Raw genomic sequence first — 14,904 nt, 5'->3', positions numbered from 1 at the left:
TCCTGGGAAAGACCTCAAATCACATTGAAGTCCCATGGGATAACAGCAAGCTGAAAAAATTTAACAGGGGTAAGAGAAGTAAGACCATCCAAGAGAAGGTTAAAACATCACACCACGCTCAGGGGTCTGTGGGCACTGTGGGTAGTGAAGAACAAAACCCTGCTTCATACCTGCCAGGTTTTCTTGCCCCGTCCCTGCAACAAAGGAGGGGGGGGATGGCCTCGGATCAGAAGGAGGATGCTTTTTGTGCAAACCAGCCCATGGACCTGCTGTTTCCTGAGGCTGCTGAGTGAAATCATTTAGCAGGGTTACAAAAGGGCTGGATAGCATGTGGGCATTAATAGCATTTGCAGCTATGTAAGCAGCAGTAACAACAGTGAAGTAATCAAATCTCATCCTTCAGAGAGGAAGCTGATCACCTGAGTGGGTCTGGGATTTCCCCCTTGCAGGATTGCCAGGTACCTTCACAGACTAATTGAAACATCAAGTGCCCTCTGGGGCCAGGGGCATGACAGTGGCTTGGTGGATCTAATCTCTGAACAGACAGAGCAGCTCTGGTCAGCTCCTGCCCCGAGGCCTGGTAGCTCCCTGGATACTGCTGTCTGTTATCTCTGGCTGTGGATTTCTGCTTTATAAATTTTTTTAGATTTTTTTTTTTCCTTTCTTGAGACAGGCTTCAAGTGCATTGCTCTGGCAGAGCCGTAACTGCTGGACGGTATCTCCCCATCTCCACTTGCTGTTCCTGCAGCTTCCCTTGCTGACTTTTAACCTTACAGCAATAAAAAGCATAGCTGAGAAGAGGCAGGCATGGCCCTGGGCCCTGGCCGGACCCAAGGCGAGAAACATCTTCATCTTATTTCCTCTTGTTACAGGTTTTCTGGCCTTTAAGGGTTGGGCAGCTGGCTCTGCAGGCAGCTGGCTCCAGACTGGCTGCCTCTCATGGGGGTTTCTGCCGTAGGATGCAGCATCTGTCTCAGCCTCCTCTTCAGCCTCTTTTCCTTTTCTTTGTGTCCACGCACCTCCATTTCCAGAAGCAAACTTAAGTCCTGAGGGCTTCTCATCTCAAATCCAGAGGGGCAGCTGAGGATCAGCCCCAGTGGCCATTTGGATCCTCAGCAGGCAGCTGCCAGCCTGCGTGATGGGAACAGGGAGTAAAAGGGCCCCTTTTCTCTGAAGAACCACCACCTTCACGTTGCTGAATCCCCATGGCTGATCCCCGTGAGTCTTGAACCATGGACCACTGGTGCACAAAAGTAGAAAGAAAGGTGGATCTCTGCTTGTAGGAAGGAGTTCAGCCAAGTGTCTAATTGTAGACATCAGGAACATGTCCTGGAGGTTGGAGTGAGGATAAAAAATGTCATTGGGGTGTACTGTGCACAAACCCCCTGTCATTGCCCTTCTGCCCCTCCGCAGTGCCTTCGAGAACATCTTCCATGCTGCCTTCCTTGGCGGTGTTTGAGGTGAAAAAATCACTTTGGAAAACAACCAGTGTGCTTCAGGAGGTGATGGGAGGTGCTTCGGGAAGTGATGCCCACAAGAGAAAGGTCAGGAGCTGGCTGGTGCATCTCTCTGACAGGCTAATGGCAACAAAGTCTGGCCTAACATCTTCAGCTGTTGACCTGGCTGTGAGATAGGCTTTTCCCAAGCCTTCCCTTTGATTTCTGCCTTTACAGGTTTTTGCCTTTTCCCATCCTAACGAGAACCATTTTGTAGAGGGGCTGGTGCAAAACCATCAAAGCTAATAGTTCTGGCATTCCCTCTTAGTTCCCTCTTAGTAATACTGAAGTGTTTGGTGAGGTATTTTAGTTCCTGCCTACTGCTTCTTTCCAAGCGTATTCTTGTTGACTTTAAATAGCCATCAAGAAAGTGCTCCAGCCAGCTGGGCTGCTGAGCACTGCTCATGGAGAACTTGAGAACCGGCGGAATCTGTGGTAGACCACCTCACTCTGGTGCTTTTGAGACAGAGCAGTGATCGTAGCCACAGGGCTCTGTCACACAGGGGGGGATACCAGCAGGGCAGTGTCTTGAATCCTGTGGCCCATGCTGGGGAGAAGACTTTGGTCAGCAGTTGGCCTCGGCAAGGTCTCCTGGCTGCAGGGAGCTGGAGGAGCTATGTCTCCTTTCCATAGCTCCCTCCCTCCTCCTAGCGAGGAAGCATGGACAAAGCCAGGTCCTTCTCCAAGGGCGCACCGTAGAGATCCCCAGGGAAAAGCCAGTCTTTTGAGAAGGAACTGCAGTGCCAAAAACTTTCTCTGAGAGTTTATCCTATTATTTCTGAAAATCATTTTCTGCCGTGTTAGGGAATTAGCCTGCCAAAGTACAAATTACCTAGCAAGGAAATGACTACCTCCAGATTAATTCCTAGCTGTTTTGTCTCTTCCATGTTTGGCTGATCTGTTAGGTAAATATTTGTGCAACACAGAGAATTGCTCCCCTTTCTTCTCTTTTCCAAGGGTCAGAGAAATGTCAGCTGTTGGCACTTGTGTACAGCCGGGCTTCTGTGTTTGCTGCACGGCGGGCTCCGTGCCAGCTGTGTGCAGGAACTGAAGCGCGGATGAGCCCAGGAGTTGCCACGGTGGAGCGGCTGGCACGGCTGGCCATGGTGGCCAGCATCCTTTTCCCAGAAGAGGCGGTTTCCCAGCGCTTCATCCTGAGATTATTCTGCAGAGCGGTGAAGTCCTGAATTTAAAATGAAGCCAAATAATCTCTCCCCTCTGCACAAAAGAAAAAAACGCTTCTCTTGGTGTCCTCCCTCGGTGAATCTCTAGGAGTGAACTGACTTTTGTTGCTGTTTTTTAATTTTAGTCTTGTTTTACTTGGTTTCTCTCTAATTTAGCCAGTCCCACTCTTCTGAGTCTCTCCTCTGAAAAAAAGCGTGCTCCCCTCTCCCACTAGTGCAACGAGCCCTCCAAGCAGTGAGTGCTGAATTTCATGTACACTACCAAGTCTGTTTCAGCCCTGTTGCAAGTGGGGCCACGTGTCCAGCTGCAGGACACCTGGGAGCAGTGGATCCTGCCTTGTTGCTTTGAACGAGGTGAAAGCTCACCAGTTACATGTTATTTTATGTGAAAACCCAAGAATTTCTCCTTCTTTCCTATTACAGTCAGTCCTTAAAGCACAATACGTGTTTAGCTGCCTTAATCAGTGGCTTACTCACTGAGACTGACGGAGAAATCTTCCGCAGAGGATAAGTGTTGATGTTGGTATTTTTACTCATAGACTTAAACCCATAGTTTCAGATCAGAATCCGAGGTGGGAAGACCTAGATTTGTGGCTGTTCAGCATCTAACAGGGCCTGAATTAAACCCACACATCTAAGCCAACACTCACATTGGGGAAGCAGAACTCCCTAATTGCCTCTGAGTTTTGTCCCTCAGTTGCACCTCTGACTAACTTCCACATCCACATGTCTTGCAATTTCTTTTCATTAATTGCCCCCTTTTTTCACCGCATTGTAGGAGGCAACTTCAGCATCCTCGCTTTCTGCTCACCTCTGCCAGACCCTGCAGCACTCAGATTTCAGCAGCAAGTAGATTTTGCAACCTTGCTTGTAGGTGCAATAACAGTCCAAGAGCTTAGCACAGCCCAGGAGGGGGATCTATCAAAGGGTCATGTGTGAATTCTAGTTCCTGGGATTGTTTTGGGTTTGCCTTGGCCTCTGCATAGCTCAGAGATGTTTTGGAGCTGATCTAATTCATGTGGCTTGTAAATGCTTCCTCCAAAGCAGACGGACGGAGCATGCTCCTACTTAAGCCACAGTGAGTCTCCCATGCTGCTGGGTTGGGTGAGCAGGGTGAAGACGGGTGAGCAGGGTGAAGATGGGTACGCTGGCTCCGAAATAGTAATGGTTTCCCCAGCAGTGGGCTGTGCTGCCCCCTCAGAGCACGTCCCTGCTGTTCCTGGCTGAAGGCTCGGGCCGTTCATCTCAGTGCTCAGACTTGAAGCTGGCAGGGTGGCTCCCTTTATATACCAAGGCAGCCGACATCTCGGGGGCTCCTAGAGCTTTGGGGGTGATTTCTGTTTTACTAGAAGAAGGACCGAGAGCCTGGTACATGGGTATTGAGCTGGTTGGCCACCAGCCTGTGGGAGGCAAGTGCTCGTTCAGGTTTTGGCACTTGCACTCTTCACAATTAAACTACCGTGCGGTGTGGGCACAGTGCTGAGCTGCTGGCGGGTTGGTTAGTTTACTGACTCAATGCCAAAATGTTTCACAGATCTGGAAACAACGTAGTGTGAGATGTTGTAACACTGCTGGGAGGCGTGAGCTCTGCTCATCAGCACTGTCTCGTTAGTGATATGGATGGTGCTTACAGAGAGCTACAAGATCATGCTCTATCTGCTCGTCTTTGTCCCTCCTAAGCCCAGGAGGCCAATGGAGTTGTAGAAGAAAGCCAAAATTGATCTTGGATTGAGCAGAGTAGGAGGGGAGGGGGTGTCAAATGAAGTTGCTTTGAACCTGGAAGCTGACTGCAGTTAAATAGCAGCATCCTTAACCACGTCACTGCTAATATTTTAGGCATTACAGCTGAATGTCCCATCAGATGCATTCTTTGCCATTGTTTCCTTCAACAAAAGAAGATTGAAAGCTTTTATTGTGTGCAAATAGGTGCATATTCAGAATAATATTCTTTTAATGGTTAAACTTACTAGTAATATGATAATTGTCTTATTTTTCTTTGGGTTTGCTAGTTAAAAAATATTTATGTTCTTTAGTTTGACCAATGGGATTATCTGAGTGATCTACGAGGAGGTTCCCAGTCCTGTGGAGATTAATGAAATCTCTGACCTGTTTTAGAACTGTGCTGAATCTTTAACATAACAAATTAATACAAGGAGGGGAAGAGCTTTTAAAGAAGAGAAAGGCAATTTCTTTCTCTGTGTCAGTCTGCCAACTTCAAGTAAAGTAAACAACTCCTGGTCTCTGCTGGACCATTCCAGAGTGTAGAGGTATCTCAGCCTCGTAAAGGACCAGTTTATTCTAGTAACCGCTGCAGCCTCTTTTTTTTTTCAGCCTGTACTCTGACATCTCTTTCTCTTTCTTCTGTGCAGGATACGAAAGCTGGAGGGAGCTGGCTAAGGCTCTGGCAGACACGCATGTCCCAGGTGGGGACCCAAGCCTTCAGTTTTACTATCTGCAGAAGCTGGGACACCAGGTGAGGAGGCTTGGGATGTCATCTGAACATTTAGAAGAGCAGATCTTCCTTTCTGATGCTGGCCACAAGAGACAGCTCTCTCTTCACGCAGGAAAGAGAGCGTGCCATAGGGCAAAACCCGAGCTGACCCACAGCAATGTGAACATACAATAACTCCACTGTAGTCAATTAAGTTATTTTAGATGGGCAAAGCTGCAGCGGTGAGCTGAAGCCGGCTGGGTATGTGTCACGGGAAGGTAACACTAAACAAGATGGGAGCAGAAATGAAAGGTCAGGAAAGAGTTTATAGCTCTCTAGTGAAGCATGTCCTGGTGCTGTTGCCTGAAAGAAGTGTTGAAAGAACTATTGCTTGGACCTTTTTGAAACAAGGATTGGGGGTGGGTGGGAAGGAAGACTGACCTAAGTTTTAACTCTGTGCTAGCAAACAGTTCTAAAGTGCTAGTAACCTTTCCCCTCAGTAGCTCACCATGAAAATTTGCTGTCAAAAAAGCCAGGGAGCATTTTCATCCCCCTATGGCCGTGATAATTGGCTTGTCCTTCAGAAAGGGAGCTTGTGAGCTTGTTTTTTTCTCACATCTTCTTGGGACCAGGTTTGAGCCCTGTTATGCAGGTGTCAGTGCTGGGTCATTTTATCAGGTAATTTTGACTTCCTCTACTTGTATTTCAGAACCAAGAGCTGCAAAGAGGTGGGAGGAATAAATCGAATTATGCAGCTGTGGACAACCCTGTCCAGTGGGTGCCAGAGGTGGGTGCCTTTCTCCATCATTTTGGGTGAGGGAGGTATAGCTAGAGACCTCTGCAGCAAGAATGGAAGGGAGGGACCTCTGCCTGGAAATTAATTTGCTTCAGTAGAAATCCATTCCCTATCACCTCTTCCTGGCTTAATGACACTTACAGACCTGACTAATCATCTGGAAAGACAGGAGTGTTCAGATTCCTGATAATTTGGTGTCTCTACCAGCCATCAAGGCACCAAGCACCCACCCACAGTTCTCTGAGAGCAGGCAGCTTACTGCCTCCCTGAAAGGTGAAGTTTATTCGGGGCTGAGAGTGTGTATGACCAAGCGTTCAACAAGCAAATACACGACCGTGGCATGCAGAAGTGTCACGCTCTGCTCTGGCTCTGGCATTTGGTTGCTATCCAACCCCTGTGTGTCATCCACAGAGATTTCTCCACTTCAGTGAGATTTCTGATGAACAGAGACCTCCTCTGGTGACCCTTGAAGACTGGGATAAACATTCCTTTTGTCTCCTTTATGCCTCATTTATTTTTTTCCTCCCCTGTTCCCTTATCTCACCATTCCTCTTCAGATAAGGGAGCAATGCAGCCTGCTTTTGACGAGAGGGACACCAGCCAGGGGGCATTTAGCTAATGGAGTCAGCTCACTAAATTGCTTAAGGTGATTAGAGACCTGCACGAATTAGAAGGGCCTCTGTGGATCCCTTGGGGAAGGAGCAGGCTGCTGTCCCTGTGCTCAGGGCATGAGATGATCACTGGTCAGCAGAAGGAAAGTGCCTCCCTCCAGCCATTGCGCTGAGCAGTTTAGGTCCCTGCAGCATGAGTTACAGCTCTCCTGGAAACAGCCAGCACCAGTCACCCTTGAGTGCCCAGAACCAGACCAGACCATTGATCTGTTCTGCTGCACTGGCTTTGGCGAGTACCAGTCCCACCTGGAGCCTGAGGGCTTCCTCCAGCTTCAGGGCTGTGCAGGCAGCGTGCAGGCAGGGCTGCCTCCCAGGTGAGCAGCTGCTGGCAAAGAGCCAGTGGGATGTCAGGGCCAACGCTGCTGCTGTGCTCAGGGAACAACACAGAGCATTTACTGCTCCCCTGTCCCACAGCACCAGGCGATACAGGCTCTGCATGGCATCCCCCAGCTTCTCTGAGGCTTTGCCTGATGTCTCTGATCCCCTCCCTGGTGATTTCTCAAAAGCATGTTAGTCTTGAAACCTGCTGGCTGTGGTGTGCAATGAGCCTTTACTGTATCAGAAATGCAACTGGCAGGGCACGCGCTGTGGCTTGCGTGAAGATATATGTTTAGCACAGGGCTGATGCGCAAAGTCCTCTGCTTCGCTGGTGGGGCCGCCGCACGCCCTTGCTTGCCGCAGCGCTGAGCAGGGCACCCACCAGCCTGCAAACCTGCCACCCTGGTGCGGTGCTGCCAAGGGGCGAGGAGCGGAGAGGTGTCCTGGCCAAGGGGAGGGGGTAGGACTTGGGGTCTGCTGTGTGGGATGGCCCCATGCCTGGAAGGGTGCTGGCTGCCTTGAGGCAGGAGCCTTGTCCTGCACTGCTCCTGTTGGGAAGGAGAGCTCTGCCGGGTAGCAGGGCTGTTGCCTCGGGCCGGCTGCGTTGGGAGTTTGTAGGTGCCCGAGTCCGGGGCCGTGCCCTGTGTCAGGTGCTGTGCAGCAGATTCACTGCGAGCAGACTTTGAGTCTTAGGGTGTACAGACACCAGGCTGGGGAGTTGGTTTGGGTGGCCTTGCCCCATTCCCATGCCCTGCTGTTCTCCCCCACCAGCCCTGCTCTCTTAACACTGCTCCTGCGAAGTACCCACCCCCTTCACCCTTGTCTCTCTAAGGCCTTTCCGTGGCCCTGTCTGTACCTCGAGGGTCAGCAGAGCCACCCTGACAGCAAACCCAGGCCAGTGGTTCACCGGTACCAGCTGCAGGAGATGGAGAGGGATCCACAGGTACAGCTCTGTACAGAGCTGTTTGCTGTCCTCTTAACCACCAGCTAAAATTTCTCCTGGCCTGAGGATTAAGTTTTTCTGTAACTCTGCCCAGCTTAATTACCCAGGGTCTATGATCCCATTGTGCCCTCCTTGCAGCGTTTCTAAGAACTTAATTGCAGCCTGATTCCTGGGGCGAGGGGCGGCAGGTTGCCTCCCACAGGTCGGAGAGCTGGGCTTTGCTTGCATAGAGAGGTATACACCTGACAAACAAGTAATTAAAAGGGTTGCAGAGTGAGATGGCAGCCAGCATGGCCAAAAAAAGAGACAGGTTTCAATTTTCCTCTTTCAGAAGATGAAGTCAGTGGTTTAGGTCTTCAACCTTGGATTAGTGGGAAAGGGTGTGCATGGGAAACCCTTAATGAGGTTATACCCTGTGTATGGGGGAAAGCAGGGTTCAGCCTCATTCCTGGCTTCCTCAAGGTGCTCGTGCACATGATCCATACCCTCACTGTCCCTTCTAAGCGCCAGAGCTAAGTCTTCCAGCTCCCAGTGTCACCCTCTGCTGCCTCAGGCTGGAGGCATGTGTGATCTTTTGTCTCATTGATTCAGAAAGGTGCCTGGGGGAACCTGTGCTGTGGGACCGTGAGTGTCACTCCCCATTTGGTGCTGCTGTAAGTGGGGGGGTAGGATTTTCAGAAATGCACCTGCTTACCCCAATTGTTCTCTTTTACCTCTGCAAAAGCATCTCTGTTCAGCTCTGAGAGGAGAAAGGCCTGGGCAGTGCAGGGGGGCATTTAAAACATGAGTCCCCTTCATGTCTGCACAACTTCAGGACTTCCTTCTTGCTGGAAGGTGTGAGGGACGTCCAGAGCAGAGCCCCTTGCAGGCAGTGCCTGTATAGGTGCTGCACAAAACCAGAATGTTGTGCTAGGGCATCCTTCTGCTACCAAACCTGTCCTAAGAGGAAGCATCCTTTCCTTCGAGGACTGAACGACAAAGCTATTACTGCTTGCTCTGTCCCTGGCCATATCCCTTACTTGCCCGTTTGCACCCATCAGGTGTCAGGGCTTGGTGGGACAGGGGGGCTTTGTTGCAAACTTGTCTTGATGGATTCCAGCAAGTGCCCAGTGTGGCAGAGCTTGCAGCAAAGCCCAGCTGCTGGCTGCTGAATGTTACGCAGTCAGGGGAGCTGGGCCAGGCTGGAGGAGGGGCCATGGCCACTCAGCAGAGACAGAAGAGTCTTACAAACTCAGGAGTTTCCAGTTGGCAGCACAATGTCGCCTTTCTTCCCTGGCTCAGGCCCTCTCTGTGCCCCGTTTATCATCCCTGGCGCCATGCATTCCCTGGGTTGCACTCAGCTACGCAGCTGATTTGCCTTCGTGATGCCAAAGCCGTCCGGGATTAAATTAGGAAAGACTGCTCTTCTCCGTTCTGCTCCAGTTGCATTGCAGCAGGTCATGTCTCTGCCGCTGCAATCCTCCCAGCTTTGCTGCTTGCCCCCAGCCTCTGCTGCTGCTTTGCCTTTCTTCCCTGGGTCTCCTTGCTCACCGGGACCCCCTGGGCATCTGGTGCCACCCCTCTGGGTGGTTTTGATATGACAGGGTTTGGGCTAGGAAGAGAAGTCTGTGCGTTCTGTGTGTCTGATCCTCCCTTATGGTCTGTTTTCCTAGGAGGGGCTGATAATCTAAAATTCCTCGCTAGAAAGAAGCGGAAATACCAAAGTCTCTTAATACAAAGCCAGGGCTGCAGGCGGGTGTTAATTCAGCACACTCAGCAGGAAGGGTCAGTGCTGGGGCTCAGCCACACTCCCAAAGCCTTGGAGGCTGCTGCATCAGCACCGAAGCAAGGGTCTGTCCCAGCTCTTGCCTCCCTGCAGTTGTTAAGGCTCAGCTCTCCCTTCCCTCAGGCAGCACTGTCGCTTTGTGTCTGTGGCATTGTGCCCAGGAGGGTATCAGCCTGCCCAGACCTCCTTGGGAAGAACAGCTCTCGGTGAGTGCTCCCGGTGCTCGTAGTGTGCTGACGGTGCCCTTGGTGCACGACCTGTACCTGTTTTGTGTCCAAGCTGGGTTTTTGGAATGCTGCTGTTTGAGCAGGGTGGAGATAAGCAACTGGGAGGCCGGGTTGGGATGAGGAGGAAGCCAAGGGGCAGGAGGAACCCTCAAATGGGAAGGCGCAGACCAGCTCCCATTGGAAACCCAGACTCTTGGCTTCTCTGCCTGGTTCTGGCCAAATCAGCCTATCCAAAATTTTCAAAGCAGATGTTTTTAGGGGGAGAAAGGGAACGTAACCTGTCACTTACCAGGTGCTAAATTTCCAGCCCTTTTGAAAACGATGGCCAGGTAGTTCCAAGCTGGGAAGTCAAACGCAGCAGCCATGTTTTGGAAAGTCCACCAACATTTCTCAGGGGCTGTGTGCGTGAATTGGGAATGATGGTGCTATTTATCTATTACTGAATCTGCACAAGCCCCAAGCAGGAGATTTTCACTGCATGTTCCAGAGGAGACCCAGATAGGAAACGGAGAAATTTCTCAGTTGCTTGCAATGGGCAGCCATGAATTGAGTTGGAGGGACAGAGGTGATAGAGTTTCAAAACAGCTGCTGCGCTGGTGACTCGTGAGGGCCTAAAATTAAAGCCTGGCTCAGTTTTCAGTCCCAGAGCAGCACTTCAGGCAGCCGGTATTTATCTGTCAATAATGTTCTTCATGTCCTTTGTTTCCCTTTCAGAGGAAGCAGAAAGTTAGGCTGCTGTAGCTCAGGATAAAATCTGTTGCTTTAGAAAAGACTCTGAAACCACATGCAAGAAATGTTTATTATTTATCACTTAATTATTTCTAATAGCTGTGAGTGCAGGAAAGCAAAGCAATGTCATTAGCTCCTGCCAGAATCTCATCTCAGGTGGCTTTGTAATGACTTTAGAGACAGGAGTGTCATGCTGGAAGTCTCAGGGACCATGCCTTACAGGATTGATGGAGTACCTAGTACAGTGGTGGCTGCCTTATTTTTTAGTAGGCTGCCCTCTCCCGAATACTGCCAAACTCTGCAGTATCGTATTACACTCTGCCAATGTTTGAGCAAGTCTAGCTGCTCTTGTGGGAGTTCCATCATAAAGATCTGTTTTGGCATTTGAGCAACTCCATGCCAAAGCCAGCCCAGCTCCATTGCGGTCCTGAGCCTGCGGAGCTTCCCCTGGCTCTGTCTTTGCCAGGAGGGGACTGCAGCGCCAGCCTCTCCACAGCGTGGGAGTGTTGTGCTACATTTGACAGACCTGAGCCTGCTGTCTGCAGTGTGCAAACGATTCTCTAAGAAGAAAAAACAGCATGGCTTATGGATAGCAGCAGACTGCCGCAAAACTTCGTTTCTGGCAGTGACGCGCAAGGGAGCCCAGCCTGTTCACCTGGCTTCACGTTCCACAAGCAACAGCAATTGTTACTGTTTGATTTGGCTGAGAAAAGTAGCGCAAGACCCATGGGTGTGAACCTGGATTTGGCCAAGGGGCGTGGGACTGCCCAGCAATTACGTTCAAATTCAGTGTTTGTCACACTCGCGGTGATTTATTTGTATGGCAAGTCCCTGCAGAGTCCCACGTTTCTCTTGGGTGCATCCATCACCTGAGCCCTTTGTGTAGTTCCTGTCTGACTATGTGCAGCATCACTCTGGGGAATTACATCTGTTCTGTCTCACTGCTTTTCCTCTTGCTTGGTGGGCAGAATCCGGGCTGAGGGATGTCAGCAGAGGAGGAAAGAAGAGGAGGTCATAGTGGGGAATGATAAAGGCTTGCAGACATCAGTCAAGCCCTGGCAGTGAGGAAACCAGTGAGAGAGGCTAAGAGACCACTCAAGAACAGCAGTGGATGTGAATGCGTTTTGCCTGGCACACAGAGATGGTTTTCACGTGCGTGACTAAAGCCCACAGCTCCCAAGGAGCGTTACTGCATAAGCTGGTGCCAGGCCAGTTCTGCTCCCTGTCCTTCCTTCAAGCCATGGTTTATTACAGGATGAAACCCCAACCTGCTGTCCTAGGAAAAAGAACTCTGTGAAGTGGTTTCTCCGCCAGGAGTGCTCGGAGGGGTTGGGCCCTCCTGCACCGTGCAGCAGGACTCCCCAGCCGAAACTAAGAATTTGCTGCCATCTGTAGACATCTGGGTGCTGTTCAGGCAGTTTCCCCAGCCCAGCTCACACAGCCCTTATATAGACAAGACAGCCCCAGCAACACCACTCCGATCCCAAGGCAACCTACTCCTTCCTTCAGCATTTTGCCATCTAAGGTAGCTTCTACAATCTGCAGCTCACATATTCTCCACTCTTGGATGCTGGTCCTGCGAGCAGGGTTTCAGCATCCAGCTCCACTGGTTGCAGAGAGCTTGGACTTTGCTGAAGGGCAGCCAGCTCCTCCCTTCTGAACCGGCTCTGACAAAAAGAAAGTCTGTCTGTTGAGGAGCGTATCGCTGAAAACCCACAGTGACGAGCAAGTTTTTCCCAGCAAAGCTGTGCTCCAGGTCTGCGTTGGGCACTGACAGCCTCTCCTGGCAGGGCTGGCTGGGCAGCATGGACAGCCACCCCTACCTACACTGCACACCCTCCTATGCTGTCCAGGAGGAGACCCCCGCTCCCCTCTCTGTCTCTGTGGGCACACAGAGGCCATGCTGCCCACTGACCTGCCTGCGCTGCCGCTCCCCACCCTGCTGAGCCTCTGTCTCCCTGTCCCCACCACCCTCCGTGACCTTTACCTCGCAGTCATGCTTTGAGAAGGGGATCTGCCATCTCCCTTCCCTAGGGTGTCCCTTCTTCCCTGGGTCAGGAAAATAGCCCTGAAATGGTGAAGGAGTCCAAAACATCTTCTCGGAGGACCTAAGACCCTACACTCTCTTTGCTGGATTGTGGGGGGCTATTGCCACCCTACAGTGTGTCCCACACCATGGCCTCAGAGCACAGCTCTCTGGTTAAACACCTCCTTGCTGGAGAAAAGTGTAGTGTACCACAGCCACTTAGCTGAGATGTTCTGGGCGTTATCACAGTTCCCTAGTGCTGCTCAGATGTCACCTGTGCCAATACCAAACCCTCAGCAGATGAGAAATGGGAGTCTGGGACCCATGTCTCCTGCAGACCAGCCCATCGCAGCAGTGGCGTCTTCCTTCACTCTCACAAGCGCTCCAGTGCCGGGAGCCATGGCCAAGGTTGGCAGAACAGGGGAGGGACACAAGGGAGGGATGCAGCAATTCATGGTGCCCTACTTCTGCCCCCCCAGTTCCATGGCCAGGCCAATCTGCATGTGTTCGAGGACTGGTGTGGTGGCTCCACTGAGCAGCTCAGGAAAAACCTCCACTTCCCCCTCTTCCCCCACGTGAGTAAGACTACAATGCACTCTGTCCCATGCTTCCCAGCTGGATCACCCCTACTCCCTTCACACCCTGTCCTTATCCCTGTTCATCACCTCCTCTGTCATGCTCCTGAGCATCCATCACCTCCTCTGTCCTGCTGAGGGAGCAGGAGGCTTTCACAAGAGTTCAATGATCGCAGCTCTTCTGCTGCACGGGGAGGCTCATTTCACCCATGGTGGCTTGCCAGGCCTCAGACAAAGGGTGAAAGTGCTCTCCTTCCAAGTGGCTAGTGAACACCACGTCCCCTGTCCCCACCATCTCACCAGCATCCTTCATACAGAACTCCTCTCTGTAGCAGTACTTGCTCCAGTTCGTCTCTCATCTGGCCTGCTCTTCCCTACTGTCTCCATCACACTCCTTGCCCCATCCTCCTCCCAGAAAAAAGTCTCGTACTTCACTCTGCCCACCTGTCCAATGGTTTTTGCATCCCCCCCTTGTTTCTGTCATATCTAGTTACTATTATTATTTGTTTCTTCTTCCACTTCAGACACGAACTACACTGAAGAAGCTGGCTGTGTCTCCAAAATGGACTAACTATGGTCTCCGGATATTTGGCTACCTGCATCCTTTCGCTGATGGTGAGGGCTCTGAGGGTGCTGTGCTGCTGCTGATGTCTCTTCTCACCTCCCTTTCTGGTGCTGAACCACTGGTGCCCTCACCCTGGCAAGCCCAATGCCAGGTCCCTCACGTAGGCGGCCCAGCTGACTGTGTGTGACTGGCCATGGCCTTGGCATGGGTGGAAACACATCTGCCTCCCCAGTAGGGTGGAAAGGAAAAGCACAGAAGAAAACAGATGGGAAGTGCTAGACAAAAAATAATGCAGTTGTGAATACACAACCCCATGGTGCGTACGTGGCATGAGCAGTCCCTGAGCTTTCCCTCCCTCGCTCACATGCACAGGACTGTACGTGACATCATTTATGTTCCTGCTGTTCCCTGGGTATATGAATGCCATCATGAATACCATGAATACAGCAGCTGACATCTGTATCACCCAGCTGCCTGCTTCTGCCCGGAGCAGCCTGCTAGCACTCACCCACGTCTCCTGGTCCCCTGGCCCTCATCTGCCATTCCTGTAACTCCAGCCAGAACAGTGAGACTTAAGCACCTCTGTCTCCTTTTGTGGCTCCATGTGCACGTTCCTCCATCCAAACACGCTTTTCACACAAAAATTTGCTCTGAAAATAAAGGAGGGGGCAGGGAGACGTCGCATGTACTTCTTAGCTTTCCAGGTTAGATGTCAGGTGATGCCAGTGCCAGAGGGATAATGAACCAGTTGTATCTGTAAAGTTTTGTTTTCAATCACAGCAGAGTTAGAGAATTCAGAGAGGTTCCAAGGGGTGGGGGTGGTAATAACAAAAGGGAAGGTATAGTCTCACCAGGAAAAATAGTGAAGACAGCATTTCACAGGAGCAGAATTCATTCTGTGCACAAGCCTTACCTCAGAGCCCTGCTTACTCCCTCCATCTCTCGACAGGGGAGTTTCAGTTTGCCATTGCTGCGGATGACAATGCTGAGTTCTGGCTGAGTCCAGATGAAAAGACCTCTGGTCTCCAGCTGCTGGCCAGTGTAGGCAAGGTACAGTGCATGCTGCGTGGCTTCTTCCATCAAGGCTTTAATGTTTCCTTGGGGATGGAGAACCCTTACATACTTCCTTGGGCTGCTCAAGTTACTTTTTCTTCCAACTACAGACACCACCATCATAG

The 14,904-nt window shown here is 51.1% G+C and overlaps 1 protein-coding gene across 1 annotated transcript in view; it reads left to right on the top strand.

Moving 5' to 3' along the window:
* The window catches only part of B4GALNT3 (beta-1,4-N-acetyl-galactosaminyltransferase 3), a 67,863-nt gene that overhangs the window by 35,578 nt on the left and 17,381 nt on the right, over window positions 1–14,904 (top strand). Inside the window, exons 2-6 of the mRNA XM_040595036.1 lie at window positions 5,050–5,153; window positions 5,821–5,898; window positions 13,066–13,161; window positions 13,686–13,776; window positions 14,676–14,776. Of these exons, the coding sequence (XP_040450970.1) occupies window positions 5,050–5,153; window positions 5,821–5,898; window positions 13,066–13,161; window positions 13,686–13,776; window positions 14,676–14,776 (470 nt within the window). The remainder of the gene's footprint in view (window positions 1–5,049; window positions 5,154–5,820; window positions 5,899–13,065; window positions 13,162–13,685; window positions 13,777–14,675; window positions 14,777–14,904) is intronic.

This window comes from Falco naumanni, chromosome 5 (assembly GCF_017639655.2).
Source record: "Falco naumanni isolate bFalNau1 chromosome 5, bFalNau1.pat, whole genome shotgun sequence".
In the NCBI taxonomy this organism is placed as follows: Eukaryota; Metazoa; Chordata; class Aves; order Falconiformes; family Falconidae; genus Falco; species Falco naumanni.
Note: the sequence above shows the minus strand (reverse complement) of the source record. Positions and strands in the feature narration are given on the sequence as shown.